The sequence below is a fragment of the Protopterus annectens genome, chromosome 11.part0 (assembly GCF_019279795.1).
Source record: "Protopterus annectens isolate FY-2018-M chromosome 11.part0, PAN1.0, whole genome shotgun sequence".
Classification (NCBI taxonomy): domain Eukaryota; kingdom Metazoa; phylum Chordata; order Ceratodontiformes; family Protopteridae; genus Protopterus; species Protopterus annectens.
This window is the reverse complement of record NC_056745.1, coordinates 162803803-162823884: the sequence shown is the minus strand read 5'-3', so window position 1 is coordinate 162823884 and position 20082 is coordinate 162803803. Positions and strand designations below refer to the sequence as shown.

The 20082-nt window shown below is 44.6% G+C and overlaps 1 protein-coding gene across 2 annotated transcripts in view; it reads right to left on the bottom strand.

Moving 5' to 3' along the window:
- Positions 1–233: 233 nt before the first annotated feature.
- LOC122815235 (solute carrier family 45 member 3-like) overlaps positions 234–20082 on the bottom strand; it is a 691924-nt gene continuing 672075 nt past the window's right edge. For both annotated transcript variants that reach the window (XM_044087564.1, XM_044087565.1), the window contains exon 6: positions 234–1027. In XM_044087564.1, coding sequence (XP_043943499.1) covers positions 527–1027 — 501 coding nt within the window. In that variant the 3' untranslated portion in view covers positions 234–526. The remainder of the gene's footprint in view (positions 1028–20082) is intronic.

Here is a 20082-nt window from a genome sequence, read left to right as displayed (position 1 = left end):
TGAATTCCCAATCAGTTCCGACCCTACAGTGAAGAAATACTGTTGTGTACTGTGTGGTACAGTGACAAACAATAACTCAACAATAAAAAAAAATGCATTCTTCATATGGAAATAATATTCTCTTGTTCAAACCATATGTTGATTTGTATGTGATCTTTACCATTATAAACATACACATCATAGTTTTACAGTGTAATGTCTCAATACATCATTATGCCCAAACACCATTACTGTGAAATGCAATAAATATTTTTATTTACAAAAATACGTTGTAACTCTGAACAGGCACTTCGAACAAATGCAGTAATTTGGTCCCACACTATAAAAACCATGGAGGAATATAATCAATAAATTATTAAAAAAAAAAGCACATTTTACAATAAAACTGGATTGTCACATGATCAGGTGATATGATTACACAAAAACAAATTTCACTATTGTTTGGAGTAAAAACAAAACAAAGGAAAACAGTATATGGTAGAAATGCAAATATGTTTTAGAGTAACAAACAGTAGCTGGAGAACTCTTAAAAAATTTGGTAGCATGTTTTAGAACCTACATCCTGTTTGTCAAACACAATGCCAGTTGCCAGGTATATAGAGATTAAACCAAAAATGACAGCGGACGCAATGTAAGCTGTGACAGACTCACTGAGTTGAACGACTATTCCCATGAAGAGAGAAGGAAATACCTGAGAAAGCAGAAAGGTACTGTCAAGGATGGCAAAGTCTAGCCCAATTCCACGTTGTTCATAATTTTCTCCAGCTGAAATGAAAGACTGGTTTACATTAACGTATGGATGAAAATCATTTGGAACCAGTTGTAGATCCCGAGAGCAGGAATACCCGTCTGGATAAAAAACTGTTTTATCTTTGCAGGGAATAAGCCCATTCTGGTTTGCATGACTATACTTCGGAGATGCTTCTACATCACTTAATTGCTGACTAAGTGCCAGACACACAGACTCCCTTGTAACAGTGGGTTCAGAATGGTAAGTAATACTGGGTAACTTCTTTGGCATAAAAACCTGGAAAAAAAAAAAAAGAGACAAACAGAGAGAAAGATACATAGTTAACTATTTACAGTACAAATGCCCTGCAAGATTACTGCACAAATGACTTCTGATCTCTCAATCCACTTAAATAGCAGCGCACACTCTTCATTACAATTAAAAGATCTTACTGGAGGAGTACACATCAATGAAGGGTTCTCTATCAGCAGATAGTACAGTTTTTTCCTACTTACTACAAATGTAGATCTCTGAATGTCTTCACTGTTGCAGTAATAACAATGTGGGTTACTCTTGCTGTGGTGGCCCAAATACCAGAGATTTTCAGACAACCCACAGGACTGGTGGATGCCCTGTATCTGACGTCAGGTCATCTGGGTATTAAGGTCATCAGCCAGCACCATCTTACACCATCTTTTGTGTCCCCAAAAGGGCCTTCAAGGTTTGAGCTCTGGGCCAGGACAACAAGGTATTCAATAGTCACCAGCGTATTGAAAATAGAAACATTAAAGATCTGAAGGAGGGGTAGGGGTGGGAAATGGGAGAGAAAAGGTATAGGAAAAGTGTGTGCAACCCAACCACAAGGGATCACACATGGGATGAAGGAACAGTAAAGACACCTGAGCATCTACATTTATGGCAAGTAGACACAACTATGCTATGTTCATGTTTCACTGTTGCAGTAATAACAATATGGGAAGACTCCCAAAGCTGAAGAGGGGAAGAATAGAAGGCAGTTTAGAAAGAGGCTAAGATGCACTGCAAGATTGCAGAGGGAAAACTAGCTCTGGTTCTGGAGAAAAAGGGAGGCTGTAATGTTTAGTAAAGGTGTGGACAGAGGACCAAGTAGCAGCTTCTAAAATTTCTCTGGTGGGAACTCCTCTCAGGAAAGCATTTGTAGTAGCTGTAACTCTGGGCAAATGAGATCTGCTATTTTCAGGAGTTTGCTTTCCACATTGGTAGCAAAAAGCAATACAGCTGGAAATCCACTTTGAAATAGTCTGCTTGCTAACAGGACTTCCCAGTTTGTTGTTTGTAAAAGCTACAGAGTTGGTTGGACTTTCTGAATGACTCAGTCTTATCCAAACAGAAAGTACAGTTGTGTAAAATGTTACCATAACAGTAGATGTCCTTCTCTTCACTGCTGAAATATTCTTCACAATAGGGATCTCCTGCCAAGAATAGCCTAACGTCCAGCCAGTATAACAAAGCCTTTAGACCCTGCATGAACCGTATGCCACAAGTATGCTTCTCATACAGGACGTAGGTAATAAAGATGACATATAGGTGGAGTTACCAAGAAATGAATTGCCCCTGAAAAGAGAAGTCTCCAATGGACAAAACAGTAAAAATCCAAAGGAAAAACGGGGGGGTTGGAGGGAGACAGCAAATATTGCAACAGGGAAGAGAAGGGCATCAACTGTTATGGTAAGGTTTTATACAGCTATACTATGTCCTTCTACATTACTGTTGCAGTATTCTTCACAACAGGGAGAATACAAATCTCAAGAAAAGGACTGGGAGGTGGAAGGCTGGGAAGAGCCCTCAACAAACCCATCTATAATGGCTCGAGCAAAACCTGCTCTAGTCTTACAAACCATATCCAATACATAATGTTTAGTAAAGGTGTGCAGTGAAGACCAAGTAGCAGCTTCAAGGATGGAATTGGCATCCAAACCCTTGAAGAAAGCATCAGAAGAGGCAACAGCCCTAGTGGAATGTGCAGACAGGAATTTGCCGTGAAAAGAATAACAAAAGGAAATGGCCTTAGGAATCTAGGAGGAGATGGTTTGCTTAGAAACAAATGACCCCAATGTCCTGGGATGAAAAGAAACAAAAAAGGTGATCAGATTTACGAATGGCTTTTGTTTTATCCAAATAATACCTAAGCTGTCTGTGTAAATGCAAAGTATGCAAGACCCTCTCACTAGCAGACTGAGGAGAAAGAAAAATGGAAGGGAGTTGAACTGCCTAATTCAGGGACAATTCATTGACCACCTTGGGCATAAAAGGATTAGTATGAAGGGACATTCTGTCCCTATGGAAAACTAAAAAAGGAGGGATGGCCATAATGGCCTGAAACTCAGAAACCTAAGAGCAAGTAATACGACAGTAGTTCAGGTACAATGTTGCAGAAATGCTGAACCTGCAGGCTCAAAAGCCTGGGTCAATTTTTCTAATACAAAATTAAGGTTCCAAGGAGGAGGAACTGGCTTCCTTGGAGGTCTAGGATGCAGGATTCCTTTAAGAAGCTGTTTGACCTCAAAGCGAGAAGGCAAAGGAAGATTCAAGGGTAGACAAGCAGAAATAGGCAAAGCCAGACTGGAGTAACTCAAACAAATAGCAGAGAAAGTACAGTTGTGTACACTTACCATAAATGCAGATATTTGAGTGCATTCAGTGTTGCAGTCCTGACTACTGGGATTTCCTGCTTTGAAAGCCAGCCTGATTACCAGACAAATGTCCTTCTGGCTCCCAGGCTGGCAGACACCCTGACCGACGTCAGTACTTTTGGGTATATAAAGGTAGCCAGCCTGCACCATGACACCTGTGTTTTCTTGCCCTCAACTAGGAGGAGCCCTAAGCAGATAGAAGGTATCTAAAGGAGAACCTGAGATAGGAAGGGAGCCAAGGAGAGGTTCCTTGGCTGAGTAGCAAAACAGAATCAACCTACATAGTAGGCTGAGGGGGTTAGTGGGAGGAAAAAAAGACTGCAACAGTGCATACACTAAAACATCTACATTTATGGTAAGTGTACACAGCTGTATTATGTTCTTTGTGTTTCACTGCTACAGTCCTGACTACTGGGAAGATTCCCAAAGCTGAAAGGAGGGAGGAAGATGTCTAAGGGGAAGAGAGGATGCCTTGCAGGACAGCAGTGGCAAAGCCTGCTCTAGACCTGCAGAAGGATGTCAGGTGGTAGTTCTTGGTGAAGGTATGCACTGAAGACCAGGTGGTGGTCTCCAAGATGTCCTTGGTGGGGGACACCCTTTAGAAAGGCAGTGGAAGTAGCAGTTGCCCTGGAGGAATGAGATTTTGTCCCTACTGGTGGCACTTTGCCATTTGAGCTATAATAAGCAAATGCAGTGGGAAATCCATTTGGAAATAGTTTGCTTAGAGGCAGGCTTGCCTTCTTTTCCAGAAGCAAAAGTACTGAAAAGTTGATCAGTCTTTCTCAAAGCTTTTGTCTTGTCCGGATATAAACGTAGCTATCTTTGCATATCCAAGGAATCCAGAACTATCTCCCCTTTGCTTTGTGGATTGGGAAAGAAGGTAGGGAGATGGATCGTGTGATTCAAAAAGAAGGTAGGGACATGGATCGCCTGATTCAAAGAAGTGTCAGTGACCACATTAGGCATAAAGGATGGATTGGCTTTGTGGGAGACCCTTTCCCTGTGGAAGATAAGGAAAGGTTCCACTGTCATAAGGGCCTGCAACTCAGAAACCCTTCTGGCTGAAGTGATAACTAGAAGAAGAGCTGCTTCCATGTCAGGAACTTTAGGTCCACAGAAGCTGCTGGCTCAAAGGGGGCAAGGTCAGTTTTTCTAGCACAAAATTAAGGTCCCAATGAGTACATTTCCTTCTGGGTGGTCTAATGTGGATTACTCCCCTAATAAAATAATTTAAGAGTGGATGGGAGAAAAGAGGAGGATGAGAGGGAACATCTGCACAGATGGCAGAAGTATGGATTTTAATGGAAAAAGGACATAGTCCCTGATTCAGCAGGCCCGTCAGGTATTCCAGGATGCTGGAAATGTGCTGATTTGGGATTTAGGTGGTGATCTTTATACCAAATACAAAATATTTTCCACTTAGCTGAGTAGGATTTCCTGGTGCTAGGCCTTCTAGATTCTTTGAGGATGTCTACCACCTGTCTACTTAGGCTAACACCACTGTGGTTTGTTGTGGGATCATCCACACTGCAAGGTGGTGGGTCTGCAGATTGGGATGTACAATGTTTTCCTCATTCTGGGTGAGGAGATCTACTCTCTCAGGGAGCATCCATGGGCTCTGGTTGGTGGGTTAGAGGAGGAGGGTGTATCAATGCTGCCTGGGCCAGTCTGGAGCTATAAGAATTGCTCTTGGGCCTCTCATCTTGAGAAGAACCCGAGGAAGAAGGGGTATGGGGGGGATGCATAAAATGAAAATCTTTGTCCAAGGGAAGGAGAAGGCATCTGTTTTCCAAGCTGTCTCCTGTTTGCTCCTGGTACAGAACTGTTGCAGGTGTGCATTCTCTTTGAATGCAAAGTGGTCCATCTGGGGAATTCCTCATGCTTGGGTTATGGACTGGAAGATTTCTGGGTGCAGATGTCACTCATGAGGGTTCATCAAGTTTCTGCCGATATGGTCTGCCATGGTATTTTGAACTCCTGGAAGGTATTGTGCTATCAGTGCAAGCCCACAGACTGAGCCATTTCCCAGATTTGCATTGCTAGATGGCACAATGGGTAAGAATGTGTCCCTTCCTGTCTGTTCAAGTCTGTTCACGTACCACATAACTGTGGTACTGTCTTGTCTTGATTAACAGGACACCTGGGGTCCATTTTTCCTTGAAGGCTAATAGGCCCTTTAGTACTGCCATGAGTTCCTTCCAGTTGATGTGTTTGTCCTTGGATCCGGAATTCCACTTCCTCTGGGTTTGGAGGTTCTGAAGGGAGCCCCCCATGCTGTCTCCGAGGCATCTGTGGTTAGGGTTTGAGCCTGAGGGGAGATTTTCAAGGCGTGGACCTGATTCTGGGAACAAGCTTGCACCCACTATGCGAGCTCTGTTTTGAGGCAGGAGATCAGGGGGATCTTGGTCTCTAAGGACTGTGAGCTCTGGCACCAGACATTCTTCAGGTACCACTGAAGGTTCCTCATGTGTAGTCTAGCAAGGGGAACCACGAAGATGCATGAGGCCATGTATCCTAAGGCTTGAAGAAATTCCCTTGCTGAGATGCAACCTCTCAACTGGATCCTGTGGAAGAAAGTTTCAGTAAGGAGACTTTTTCTGGAGGGAGGAAATCCTTTTGGAGAGAGGAGTCCAGGAGTGCCCCCAGGAAGAAAATCATTTTTACTGGTGAAGTGTGGGATTTCTGTAGGTTCACTGTGAACTTCAGTGAGGAAAGGAGGTCCTGGTGAATTTGAGGTCCTTGAGGAGCTTGGCCTGATCTGTGGCCTGTTTGAGGTAGTTTTCCAGGTAAGGATAGATTTATATTCCCCTGATCCTGCAGAAGGCTACTGTTGGTGCTAGGTACTTTGTGAACTCTCTTGGTGCTGTAGATAAGCCAAAGGGCAATGCAGAAAATTTAGAGTGACTGAATCCCTCTCTGAAGTAAAGAAATGTTATGTGCGACTCCTGAACAGGGATGTGGAGATAAGCATCTTTTAGGTCTAGAGAGACAATGAGGGCATGATGGGTGGATGTCATGGGCAGCAGTTTTTGGAGGGTTAACATTTTGAACTTTGGCACCAAGAGGAATTGATTGAGGGTGGGCAGATCCAAAATAGGGCACCAAGTGCCTTCTGGGGACTAGGAAGACCCTGGAAAATAATCCTTTTCCCTGCTGGGCAGTGGAAGCTGGTTCTAGTGCTTTATGTGAACACAGTATCTGGATTTCAGCCAAGGGCTCTGTTTTTTTTTATTATTTTGGGGGGACATCTGGATAACCCGAGTACTTTAACTTATCTTTGAAAGTGAGCCTGTAGCCATCTGCAATAATTTCTAGAACCCATCTGTCTGAGGTGATGAGGGTCCACGTATGTTTGAAAAGAGACAGCCTTCCTCCTAGCTTTGCGGGGGTAGGGGAGGGGCGGTTGAGTCACTGTTGCTCTCTGGATGTGGCTTGGGGTCTAGTACTCCCTTGCCAAGGTGACTCTGAGGCCCACTGTCTGCCCCTTTGTGACTGTTACTTATGTCTGAGTAGAACATATCTTTGAGGTTTCCTCTCTTTACTCCTAGGCTGGGTGGGAAAGGACCAGTGTTTGGCTGGAAAATTTCTGCTGAACCCGGGTGATTGTACCTGGAGGAAATCTTTTACTGTTTGCAGTGACTTAGCCTTATCCTCCATCTTTTTTAAGAACTTCTTCTGCCTTGGGCCCGAATAGAATTTCCTTGTCACAGGGGGCATCCAACAGGCTAGACTTTACATGTTATGGAAGAGTTTGTTCTCAGAGCCAAGCATGTTTCCTAATTACAGATCCAGTAGTAGCTGCCCTGCAAGAGGCTTTTTTGGTATCATAGTCACAATGAAGGGAATGTTTAGCTACCTGATACCTGAGCACTGGAATGACAGAGGTCAGTTAAGTATTTTGCGAGGTTTTTGTCTTCAAGGGTAGAGACCTTTTATTTAAGCTGTTCTATTACACTCTGTTGGCATTTAATCATACAAAATTGATAATTGGGGCCCTCGCAGCAAGTGTGGCAGATGTATAACCTTCTTACCAAACCTGTCAAGGGCCCTGCTCTCTTTTGTCTGTAGGAAGAGGGATCCTAGAGGAACTGGCTCTGGCTCCTTTTGGTCTTGGAGTGATAACTTCAGGGTCAGCAGTAAGGTTTCTGTAAAGATACTTATGGGAATTCTGGACCCTGTAAAACCTGTCTAGCTTACATGGGGCAGGTGAGAGGGAGTCAGGTTTAAAGGAAGATTCCTGGAAGAAATCTTCCACTACTTCCAGGATGGGGGGAATAACCAGTGGCTTATGTTCAGGTAAGTCCAGGAATTCCCTAACCCTCTTTTATTGTCTGTGGTAGGACTAAGCTTCCTACTTAAAATGCCCTCACAGAATGTAAAGGAGGGGCCCTCCTCAGACCCAGAGTCCTCAAATTCTGAGTTTTCTTCAGAAGGGATGGTATCCAGGGAAATTATTTGAGGTTCATCTCTTTCTTTTCCTAGAAGTATCCCTGGATCTTGCCTTAATCTGACAATAGAAAGCAGGTCTTCTGATGACATGATTAAATCCAGCTGTGACCACTGAGAAATGGTGCTAGAGGGCCTGACTGAAGGCCTAGGGACAGATGCTTTCTTAGGGGTGGCTAAGGCCTTGGGCTTAAGGGCATCCGATGCCCTGATGCCTGTCTCCCGAGATTGAAGTAAATGCACTGGGGCTGGCATAGACCAAGGCCAGGTTGCGAATCTCTGGGCGGAACATGCTCCTTGGAAGCCAAAGCCTGCAGAACGGCCCTGGACCTGATTGACGAGCCAATGTCAGTGGCTTGTGTAGCAGTGGATGGAGCCAATGGCATGTCAGACTCCGAAAGGGTCTTGACCAAGGCCTGAATCACTGTATCAGAAAAAGAAGGGGGCTCGAAAGTGCCTCACCTTATTCCACAATCACAAGCCAGGAGAGAGAAGCAGTCAGTGACTGATTTTTATCTGAAGATCTAACCTTTTGTTTCTTGTCTTCCTTTTGCTTAGGTAGATCAGATTCGGTATGACTGATGGATGCCATGGAAGGCGAGTGAGAAGACTGTTGGCTAAGGAACTTACTGAGAAATTCTGCCCAACGCGTAATTGTTCTGTATTGAAATGGGCACAAAACCGACAGCCAATGACACTGTGATCTGGGCCTAGGCAAATAAGAGAAGGAATGAAAGTCTCTGTGTGGGATCCGCATTCCACAACATAGACAATTGTTTATTTTATCTAACATGAGCAAAGGAAAGAAAGAGTTGCACAATGTAGTACTTATCTTATCCGATGGCATTTCTCTCTGATGTGGAGCGATCAACACACTTGAATACAACTTCGGGCTCTGTGGTATGAAAAGACTGGTATCATGAGCAGGCTGGCTACCTTTATACCTGAACATACTGGTGTCTGCCAGCCTGGGAGCCAGAAAGAAATTTCTCTGCAGTCAGGCTGGCTGATGGTTTCACTGCACGAAATCCCAACAGTTAAAACTTCAACAGTGAAACATGAAGAAGATCCAGTGGGACCCCACTGAAAAGGATCCTCATTATGAGCATGACACCAGACAGAAAATCTCTTCCATTTTGACATATAAGACTTTCTGGTTGCAGGTTTTCTTGCCTCCTGTAAAACCTTACAGAAGTCCTCAGAAAAGAGGTGCCTAAAAGGAATCAAAACTCTATCACCCACAGTGTCAGTTAAAGACTGGACAAGTGAGGATGGGTGAGTAACCCCTTGTCCTGTGTGAGGAAGTTCATCAGATAAGGTAACTTGTGATGACTGCCCCTGGCCATATACATTAAGGGGGGAACCAGTGCTGTCTAGACCAAAAGGGAGTCACTAACAAGGTTTTTGGGAAGTCCAGCTGAACCTTCTGCTGGCCTCTTCGATGTAAAGAAAGAGAAGGGAATGCATAAAGAAACATCTCCTTCCAATGAAAAGAAAGGGTGTCCATCTTCCATGTCAGATGGCATGGCACTCTGAATAAGAAGAGAGTGTGTTGCCTGTTCAGTGGGGAGGCAAAAAGAGCTACCTGAGGAATACCTCATCTTTGGACTATCCCCAGAAACACATTTCTGGACAGCATCCATTCATGAACCTGTGTTTTGGATCTGCTCAAGGTGTCTGCCACAAAATTTTCTTCAAGGGAATATACATTGCCTGAAGAGTTAACTGATAACTGAGAAACAGATTCCAGGCCTGGAGAGCTAACCTGCAGAGAATGAAAGATTTGGTGACCCCCCCCCTGCTTGTTGACATACCACATCCTGTGGTGTTGTCTGTGTAAACTTTTACAGGGCCTGGAGAAAGCATGGGGTGAAAAATATGAAGAGCCAGAATCAGAGCTCTCATCTTTTTGATGTTGATATGGTCTGACCTCTGACTGGGGTGGGGGTGGGGGTCAAAGATCATGGACTTTCAGATGACCACAAAAAACCCTCACTCCTTGTCAGAAGGAACCAGAGGCTGAAAGGGCAGGCCTGGGTTGAAGGAAACTTGCTAAATCCACCACTCAAATTCCCACTTTAAACAGGAAAGGAGAGGCATAGTGAAATCTAGAGGATGGCAATGCTGAAACCAAGCTGACCTGACGTACCACTGAAGCTTCCACATGGGCAGTCTGGAAAGAAGGAATACTGGAATAGATGAGGCCATGAATCCCATGAATTCATTTGGTCTGAAGAAGTCTGTATTAAGAGACAAAAGCACTTATGGTCTGGTGGATTTTATAATAAATGTTTGGAGTATTGTCCTGCTGTGGAGTTTCACGTTGGTGCTTCAAGGGACTTTCTCGGTATGTGGCTGCTATTAGAAAGTGGTTGGAAGATATCGCTCACTGCCACACTCTTATCGATTTTCGACACAATGGACAGGTTGCATTTCCCTTTGTTTGTTGCATCTGTTGGCTTCCTTCCTTCTTTGCCCTTGTACCAGACTACTGACATGTTGTCCATCTAGACAGCTATCACAGCTAGAGGGAGTCCTGAAAAGCCTACAGTGCTAGAAAGGCCTGCTCTCTTATCTAAGACACTAATGTTAAGACTGGTATCTGATGGGGACCATGTGAGTTGGACAGTCTTCCCCGTGTAATCCCCCCCCCAACCTAGTTGGAAAAGTACAGTTTTGTACCTACCATAAATGTAGATGTTCGAGTGTTCACACTGCTGCAGTCATTACACTTGGGTTATCCTGCCATCAGGCGGTCTCGCAGTCGGCCAGAGTTCCAAAGTCTTGGTCCGGCGTCGGTTGCTGTCGCTTCTTCCCTGACGTCAGTGTGCCAGGGGTATATAAGATGCATCCAACGCCATTTTCTTCAGTTTTTCTTGCCCCAGATGTCAGGTGCCCCCAAGTAAGTAGGCAATTCATATTGCTAATAAAAAATATATATATAAAATAAAAACAATACCTTCAGTTACAAGCAAATACACCACAAAGGTTGTATAGTATAGAAAGGTATAGATAAGTCCAGCTAGGACAAGGGGATGGACGGAGGGTAACCTGGACTGCAGCAGTGTGAACACTTGAACATCTACATTTATGGTAGGTACAAAACTGTACTATGTTCATCGTGTTACACTGCTGCAGTCATTACACTTGGGTAGAATCCCAAAGCTAAGGTTGGGTGGCTGGTCTATAAAGAGTTAGGATTGGCTATGAGGCCCTGCAGAACTGCAGTGGCAAATCCTGCTCTGGATTTAGAGTAAAGAGGCAAGTGGTAATGCTTGGTAAAGGTGTGCACTGAACTCCAAGTTGCAGCCTCCAAATTTTCCTTGGTAGGTACTCCTCTGAGAAAGGCTGTTGCCCTGGTGGAATGCGGCTTAATGTTATTAGGGATTGATTTTCCATGCTGTGTGTAGCAGTAACGAATACAGTGTCCTATCCATTTGGAGATAGTCTGCTTTGAGATAGCCTTGCCCTGGGATCCTGCAGCATATGCTACAAACAGTTGCTCAGTTTTCTTGAAAGCTTTTGTTTTGTCCAAGTAGAAGCGTAGCTGCCTGTGTATGTCCAAAGAGTGCAGAAGTTTCTCCCCTTTATTCTGGGGGTTTGGATAAAAAGTTGGCAAATGGATGGTTTGGTTAAGAGCCACACTAGATACCACCTTTGGCATAAAGGTAGGGTTTGCCCTTAAAGAAACTCTGTCCTGATGAAAAATTATAAAAGGTTCCACTGCCATTAATGCCTGTAGCTCTGAGACTCTTCGTGCTGAAGTTACTGCCAGGAGCAGAGCTGTTTTCCATGATAAAAATTTTAGATCGGCTGTATTGGCTGGCTCAAAAGGTGGCAGGGTCAGTTTTCCCAAAACGAAACTGAGGTCCCAAGTTGGTGTTGGTGCTCTCCGGGTCGGTCTTATGTTTTTAGCCCCTCTGAGGTACTGCTTTAGCAAGGAATGAGAGAATAAAGGAGGATCCGTGTTGTAATGTGCTGAAATGGCAGAGGCGTGGATCTTAATTGATGAGAAGGATAGGCCTTTGTCCAGCATCTCAGGTAAGTATTGTAAAATCTGAGGAATGTTTGGGACAAGAGGGTCAAGGCTTTGAGCCTGGTTCCAGGCCCAGAATCTCTTCCATTTTTCTGAGTAGTCTTTCCTGGTGCTAGGCCTCCTGGCCTCCAAAATGACATCCATAACAGCTTTACAGAGAGGTGTTGCCTGTTTGACTAATGAATCTGCCATGCAGTCAGGTTTGGTTTTGAGCTGACCGTGCAGGATCTGATTGTTTTGTTGAGTCAGAAGGTGTGGAATTTGAGGCAAAATCCATGGTGGGCCTTGAGTTAAGTTCTTTAAGATTGGGTACCAGTGCTGGCGTGGCCAGTCTGGAGCAATCAGGATCATCTGTGGTTTTTCTTGTCTGGCTTTTAGGAGTACCTTTGAAAGGAGAGGCAGTGGTGGGAAGGCATAAACTTTTAGGTTTTTCCAGCTGAACGAGAGAGCATCCACTTTCCATGCTTGTGTGTGATAAGTCCTTGTGCAGAATTTTTGTTGTAGGCAATTCAGTGGGGAGGCAAAATGATCTATGTCTCGGCATCCCCATTTTTGCATTACCATGCTGAAGATTTGTGGATTCAATTTCCATTTGTTTGGGTCCATGATATTTCTGCTTAGATCGTCCGCCAGAGTATTTTTCTTTCCTGGCAGGAATTGTGCTTGCAGATGAACTTGATACGTTAGATCTGTGTTCCACAAGGCCATGGCTTGCCTGCATAGGGGATAAGAATGAGTGCCCCCTTGCTTGTTTATGTACCACATTACTGTGGTGTTGTCTGTCTAATAATAATTGTCCTGGATGCAGAAGGTCCTTGAAAGCTGTTAGGGCATTTTGAACAGCCAACATCTCTTTTTGATTGAAGCTGCATTTGGTCTGTGGTCCACTTGCCCTGAATGCATTTTCCTGCCATGTGTGCTCCCCAGGCGTAATCCGAAGCATCTGTTGTTAGAGTCTGCCTGGCTGTGGGTAGAGTAAAAGGCTGACCCTTGTTTAGGTGACATGCCTTTGCCCACCATCAAAACTCCTGTTGTAGGCAGGGAATCATTGGTATTACTGCTTCTAAACTGTGAGAGTGTTGAGTCCAAACACTTTTTAGGTACCACTGTAATTTCCTCATATGCAGTCTGGCATATGATATTAGTAGTATGCAGGATGCCATGAATTCCAGGGCCTGCAGAATTTTTCTTGCAGGGAGATGGGACTTTTTTGCCAGTAATTTAAAATATTGAGTTAGTTGAACTTGTTTGTCTGGCGTGAGATAAGCCATCTGGGCCGCTGTATTTAAGCTGGCACCCAGGAATATAATCTGTAGTGAGGGCACTAGTTTTGACTTCTTTTCGTTTACTGTGTACCCTAGAGAAATTAGCAAACTTTTTGCAAACGCCAGATGCTTTAGAAGAATGTCCTTTGTCTCTGCTTGAATGAGGCAGTCATCCAGGTATGGATATATTTGAATTCTTTTTTGTCTGCAAAATGCAATTACTGGTGCCAGGCACTTTGTAAAGACCCTGGGCGCAGTAGATACGCCAAAGGGCAGTGCAGAGAATTGGTAGTGCATTGTACCAGCTTTGAATCTGAGGTATCTTCTGCAATTTTGTCTGATAGGGACATGCAGGTATGCCTCTTTGAGGTCCAGAGTAACAAGCCAAGCCTTCTTCTCCAGCATGGGTAGAAGCTGCTGTAATGTTAACATTTTGAATTTCGGAATATCCAGGTAAGTATTTAGAGTCGAAAGGTCTAGTATGGGCCTCCAGGCCTTGTCCTTTCTGGGGACCAGGAAGAGTCTTGAGTAAAATCCTTGTCCTTGTTCCTGTTGTGGTACTTTTTGAATAGCTCTCATGTCCATGAGGGCTGAAATGTGTTTTTGTGCCTCTGCCCATTGATTTTTGTGGCAGGTGTGGCATTCCTTTTAGCCTTGGTAAAGTGTGAAAGTGGAACCTGTAACCTTGAGACGCAATATTCAGAACCCATTTGTCTAGGGTGATTGTTTGCCAGTTTTGAGAAAAAAGTGCTAGTTTTCCCCCTAAGGGGGATGCCAAAAGGGAAGTGCTTGGCGTACGAAGGGGGAAGTCATTGGGACTGTTTCCTGTAATGTTGAGACTTGTCCTCACCTCCTTTTGGGGTTGAGGTGCCCCACTGTCGTTGTCTGTTAGAGCCTTGGGGTTGGGATCTGCCTCTTGGGCGTCTGTATCTGCCTCTCTGTGGCCTGTCTGACACTGGAAAGGACCAATTCTTTGTTGGCCAATTTCTGCTAAATCAAGGTGGCTGTACCTGTAAGAAATCCTTGACTGCATAGATTTAGCTTTATCCTCCATTTTCTTTAACACCTCTTCTGCCTTAACACCAAACAAGGTACCATGCTGTAAAGGAGCATCCAATAATTTTGCCTTAACATGATCAGGTAAACTCTGTTCTTTTAACCAAGCATGTCTTTGAATCACAGAACCTGTAACTGTGGCTCTACAAGAGGCCTCTAAAGAATCAAAACCACATTGCAGAGCATGTTTTCCCACCTGTTCAACTGCATGCAATAAAGCCTGTATTTCTTTACAGTCAGGAGCTTCTGAGCTTGCAAGCATTTTCTGTTTTAACTGAGCCATTAAATATTGTTGGTACTTAAGCATGTGAAACTGGCAATTTAAAGCCCTTACTGCTAAAGTTGCAGAAGTGTAAACTTTCTTCCCCCCCATCCAAAGCTCTGGAATCTCTGTCAGAGGTTACTGGATTTTTTGCAATGGAAGCCTTAACCCCTTTTGGACCCTGGGAAATAGTTTCTGGATCAGCAGAAGGGTTTTTATAAAGAAACTTGTGAGAGTCAGAGACTCTATAATACCTATCTGGTTTGGCTGGTGCAGGGGGCAAAGAATCAGGAGATAAGCTGGATTCAGAGAACATATCATCCACAATATCTAGCACAGGTGGAATAGCCAGGGGCTTGTGCTGAGGCAATAAAAGGAAATCCCTGAGCCTTTTCTTGGATTCTGAATAATCCTGACTTTCCCAATGGAAATGCTCCCTCATGGTATGTAAAGTTTCCCCAAAAGAATAATCCTCAGAAGGAGAGGCTGAAGGGATAGATTCTTCAGCATCAGAGTCCTCATAGGGGGGTAGAGAGTATCCCTGGTCTGAAGAGGAATCAGAGGAAATGGAAACCTGATCAGAGGAATCATAGTCTATATCCTGCCTAGGCCTTTTCAAAGGAGGAGGATGGGAACCCCTGATTACAGTAATGAGGTCTTCGGCCATTTTAAGCATCTGTTTCTTAGGCATGGAGGACTGTCCAGGAGAATGCTGTACTTGCTTCTTTGTCTTTAATGGTACTTTTGTCTTGGCTGCTGCAAGTTGTGAAGGTCTGAAAACACCCTCAGAAGCCGATGCCTGCTCAGCGGTTCCGGACCCATCTGAGGGATTAGTTTCCGTGGGCCCAATACCTTGAGTTTCCAGAGGCCTAGTTGTCTCCACGTGGGAGTTGGAGGCGGCCTGTGGCTCTGAGGTAGCGGGTGTCAGGGGCTGCGAAAGTGCCTCACTGAGAACCGGCGACTGGCCTAGAAAAGGTTTTGTCGTCGGTTTTGGACCTTGGATGCCTGTCTTTATCCTTGTCTTTGCATTTTTTTGGAATTGCGGTCGTCGGTTAATCTGACGACATAGTATAACTGAACCTTCGGCCAAAGTAGAGCAAAGCAAAATCAAAACATCATTTTATAGTGCGTTTGTTAAATCTAGCACAAAACCGACAACTAGTGATGTCGTGATCAGGGCCTAGGCATGGAATACAGTAAGAGTGGAAGTCCTTATGAGGTATTTGCTTCCCACAAGAAATACAATTAACTTTTTCTGACATCGGTCTGAGGCAAGAAAAAAGTTTCCCCAACGGGGTACTTAGCTTTAATGAAGACTACGGATCTGAAATTCGACTTCGAAAATCTCAGGAATCGGCCGACCGGCACTTGCGAACTGCTTCTGCTTCGGGCACCGTGCGGCAAGAAAGACTGAAGAAAATGGAGTCGGATGCATCTTATATACCCCTGGCGCACTGACGTCAGGAAAGAAGCGACAGCAACCGACGCCAGACCAAGACTTTGGAACTCTGACCGACTGCGGGACCGCCTGACGGCAGGATAACCCAAGTGTAATGACTGCAGCAGTGTAACACGATGAACATCCATCAGTGATCACAGTGGCTCTGAGGAGAAGGGACAAATGGACAGCCCTGGAATACTTCTGGAGAATGAATCCACCAAGCTACAATAACCCTGTGGATGTTTGTTATGTGAATTCGAAAACTCATGGGTTGGTATCTGACGGATCATTGATCCACATAGCATCCACTGTAACATTCTTATGTAACACCTTGTCAAAGTTACCAAGGTAAAGGATGCTACCATCAATCTCAAAAGTTGGAAAACTACTCTGGCAGGTGACATCTGTTGGGAAATAAGCTGCAGGACCTGGCTGCATAGTGTGGACAAACTGATCTCTGTTAACCTTGCTATCTGAAGGGTTGTACTCAAGTGGTCTTCAATGAATTCCACAAGTCTCTAGTGTGGAGCACTGTTACTTGTCCTGGTTTAGTGTAATTCCTAGGTGGGAGCACAGCTGGAACAAATAGTTTCTGGCCCAGACAAGAAGAGAACTGGTAGAAGCAGTAAGGGGAACAGCTGGAACCCTTGTAGTCTGAGATGAGCTACAACTACTGCAATCAATGCATATGGTGAAAATGGGGGGGGGGGGGGTAAGACCAAAGGGCAGCAGGGCTCTGAAGTGAAAGTGACTGGCTACCAGTCAGAAGTGAAGAAACATCCTGAGCATCTGTCCACCTTGATGTGGTAGTACACATCCTGAAGGTCTAAGCACATCCAGTCATCCTTCCTCAGGAGAGGGATAATGGACTGTACTATTACCATTCAAAACTTTGTGTGCTTGACATAGATTCAAGTGGCTGAGGTCCAAAATTGGCTTTAGGTTCCTGTTCTTTTTGGCGGCAAAACAAATCAAGAATAAGTTCTCAACCACTGTTGGTCTGGTAGGACCTCCTAAATACCTCACTTGTCTAGCAGCTTTTTTTTATCTCTATTGCTGCTGCCGTGCCTTTCTTTGAGAAGGTGGGGAATTTATTTTTTGGTGGGGGGGTAGATAAAGAAAGGCAATGTAATAGCCTATAGTGATAACTGTCCAAATCCAGACATCTTTGGTGATGAACATGCAAACTTCTGGGTGCAGAGACTATGCCCCCCCATCTGCCTCCAGAGTGCAGCATTCAAACAACCATTCAGGAGTGCTAATAAGGACTACTGGAGAAGGGACACCTGAAGCCTTGGATCTGTGGGCCTTCCTCTGCCACGAGGGCAATGTCTACAATTAGAATCCCCCCTTACCTTGGGGATATCTCCAGAACAGTCTTGAGAAATCTCTTGGGACTTTGGGAATCACAACTTTTTACCCCTTTCTGTTTTCTACAGAATGTACACTGGGGGAGTAGAAAATGGTAGTCCTATGGCAGAAAGAGTTTTCCCATCCTTTTCCCTTCTAGAGAATGTGTCTTTAATCTTGGGCCTGAACAAAGCCGAGCCATCAAACAGGGCATTGATAAAAGACGTCAAAAGGCTCTGCGGAGCACAAGAGCATTCAGGCATGCCTCCTTACAGTGATGCTTGTAACCTCTGCTCTCAAAACAAACTCCATAGCAATGGATACAAGATACATGGAGGTATTCAAATGGACTGAAGGGTAGCGAGGTGTGAATCCATGGTTTTCCTGTCTTCTACAGATTAACTGCTAAAACTTCTTGAGTACTAACACCTTTGCCCAACAGTTCTTGGAATTCATAAATTCCAACGCCCTGGATCAACTAATCTTTAGTCCCACCAGGAGCTCCAATATCCCAGACCTGGTCATTATCAACATGGGAAATCGATGCTCCACACCTATGGTCACCCCCTTGTTGGTCAGGTCTGATCATAAGCTAATCATCCTTGACATCCACATCCCACCCCCAACCCCCAGTAAGGAAACCTCCGTAAAAAACTTCTCCAAAGCCAACGTCATGCTACTCAAGTCAGAAGTGACAAACCTCATGACACCCATGCAGAAGGGAACTGAAAGTTCGACTGCTGAATCCTACACTAAGGCATTGTACGAGCACATCCACTCGTGCATGAATCATGCCATCACCAATAGAACCAAGACGTGCTCCTCCAAAAAAAGAAAGCCAATCTGGTGCTCCCTTGCCATAAACAAACTTTACAACAAAAAGAAGAAACTGTTGCAGAAAAGAGGAAAATCCCAGTATGCAAAAAAACTCCCTTACCAGCCTCATTAAGAAGCTGAGATCCCGCATAAAATCCTCCAAAGCTAGTTATGAAAGTAAAATTGCCAAAGATTCCAAAGACAACCACAAGGCATTCTATAGCTATGTCAAGAATCTAAATGGCAATGCTCAGATCTGCTCTGAGCTGCAACAGAATGGCATTAAATATACTGATCCCAAGGATATTGGCCATATCCTGGCAGTTCGATTCAGTGCAAACTTCACCCCCCTCTCATCCCCTAAAGGGCCCATCTCAATACCAAAAGATTGCCAAATTCCGGTAATAATGGCCACACAGGTAAAAAACGCACTCTCTAAAGCTAAGAATACAGCATCCATGGGATCAGATGACATCCCAGGCTGTGTACTACATGAACTACAAAATGAACTGGCACCTCACCTAAGTGTCATGTTCAATCATACCTCACCTCAGGCTTCGTGCCCACTGAGTGGCACACAGCTACAGTTATCCTACTGCACAAAGGGGATCCACCTTGGATCCCGGGAGCTAGCGCCCTATCAGTCTGATGAGCCTGATCTGCAAGGCCATGGAACATATTATCATGGAACTTACAAACAAAGACATTGGCAACCTTCAAGCACTGGACCCCATGCAGTTTGGGTATGTGAAGGTCCGATCTTGCCTCCTGAACCTGATTGACTTATTCGAATCAGTCTCCAGAGCCATGGACAAGGGTAAGATGGTCCACACAGCCTATCTAGACCTCTCCAAGGCCATCGGCACCATCCCCCACTCTGGAATCATAGATAAACTTACTAAGCTGGGCATTAATCCTTACGTCACTTGAAAGGTTGCCAACTGGCTTACTGACAGACCCCACACTGTAAAAGTAGCCGACTCCAAATCCAGCTCCAGACAAGTGGAGTACCTCAGGGTTCAGTCCTGGGACCACTCGTTTGGCATCTACTTCTCTGAAGTACAGGCCAACACTAAGGGACTCTGGCTAACAAAGTTTGCAGATGACTGCACACTGGGAGCCATTACTGAATCCCCAAATGATGTGGATATTCTACAAAAGGGCCTTACAGAAACAGATGCTTGGTGCCAGAGCCATGGGCTCAAGCTCAATGCCAAGAAATGTATAGTTATCCCATTTGGGAAAAAAAATGTACCCATGAATAACCACATAGGTGGCAGTACACTAAACACCAAAAGTGTGATAAGAGACTTAGGGACACAGGTGGACAGTGGTCTCACCTTCAATAACCACATCGCCACAACAGTCAGGAAATCCTTCTATGTGGCACACCTCATCACTAAGGGCATTTCATCCAGAAAAAAGGAGGTTATTGTCCCACTGTACTCATCCCTCATTAGACCCATTATAGAATACAACGCCCCATTTTGAATGTACCTCTCAAGACATCTGCAACAACTGGAAAGGCCACAGAAATACCTCACTAAAAGAATCACAGGCCTAAAGCAGATGCCCTATGCTGACCATCTAAAAAAAATCCACCTATACTCTGTCGCATATCGCCTATTCAGAGGCGATCTCTGCTCAACATACAAGGCCATGTCAAACCCTTAGGGCTAATAGCCTAGTACTAACCTATAAACCTATGAACCTATGGACCCAGAGACAGACTTGGAGTGCTCCTTTGTCAAGTCTCTCTGAAATCTAGTCATGTACGATCAATAATTCAGCACCCTTAAAGCGAGGGTAGATGAAGTAGAAACTCACATCCTAAATCTGTCCAAGGTCCTAGACTCTCTCTTCAGCGAGCTCCTTCTTGGTGGCTGCCACTACTAGCATGGCATCCACTGTCAGACTCTTGCTTCAGTAAGGGTGGTTTTTAAGAGCAACAAGGTACTTACCTGGCTTTCTGGGAATCAGTTCTGCAATGTCTGGTTCCTTCCATGCA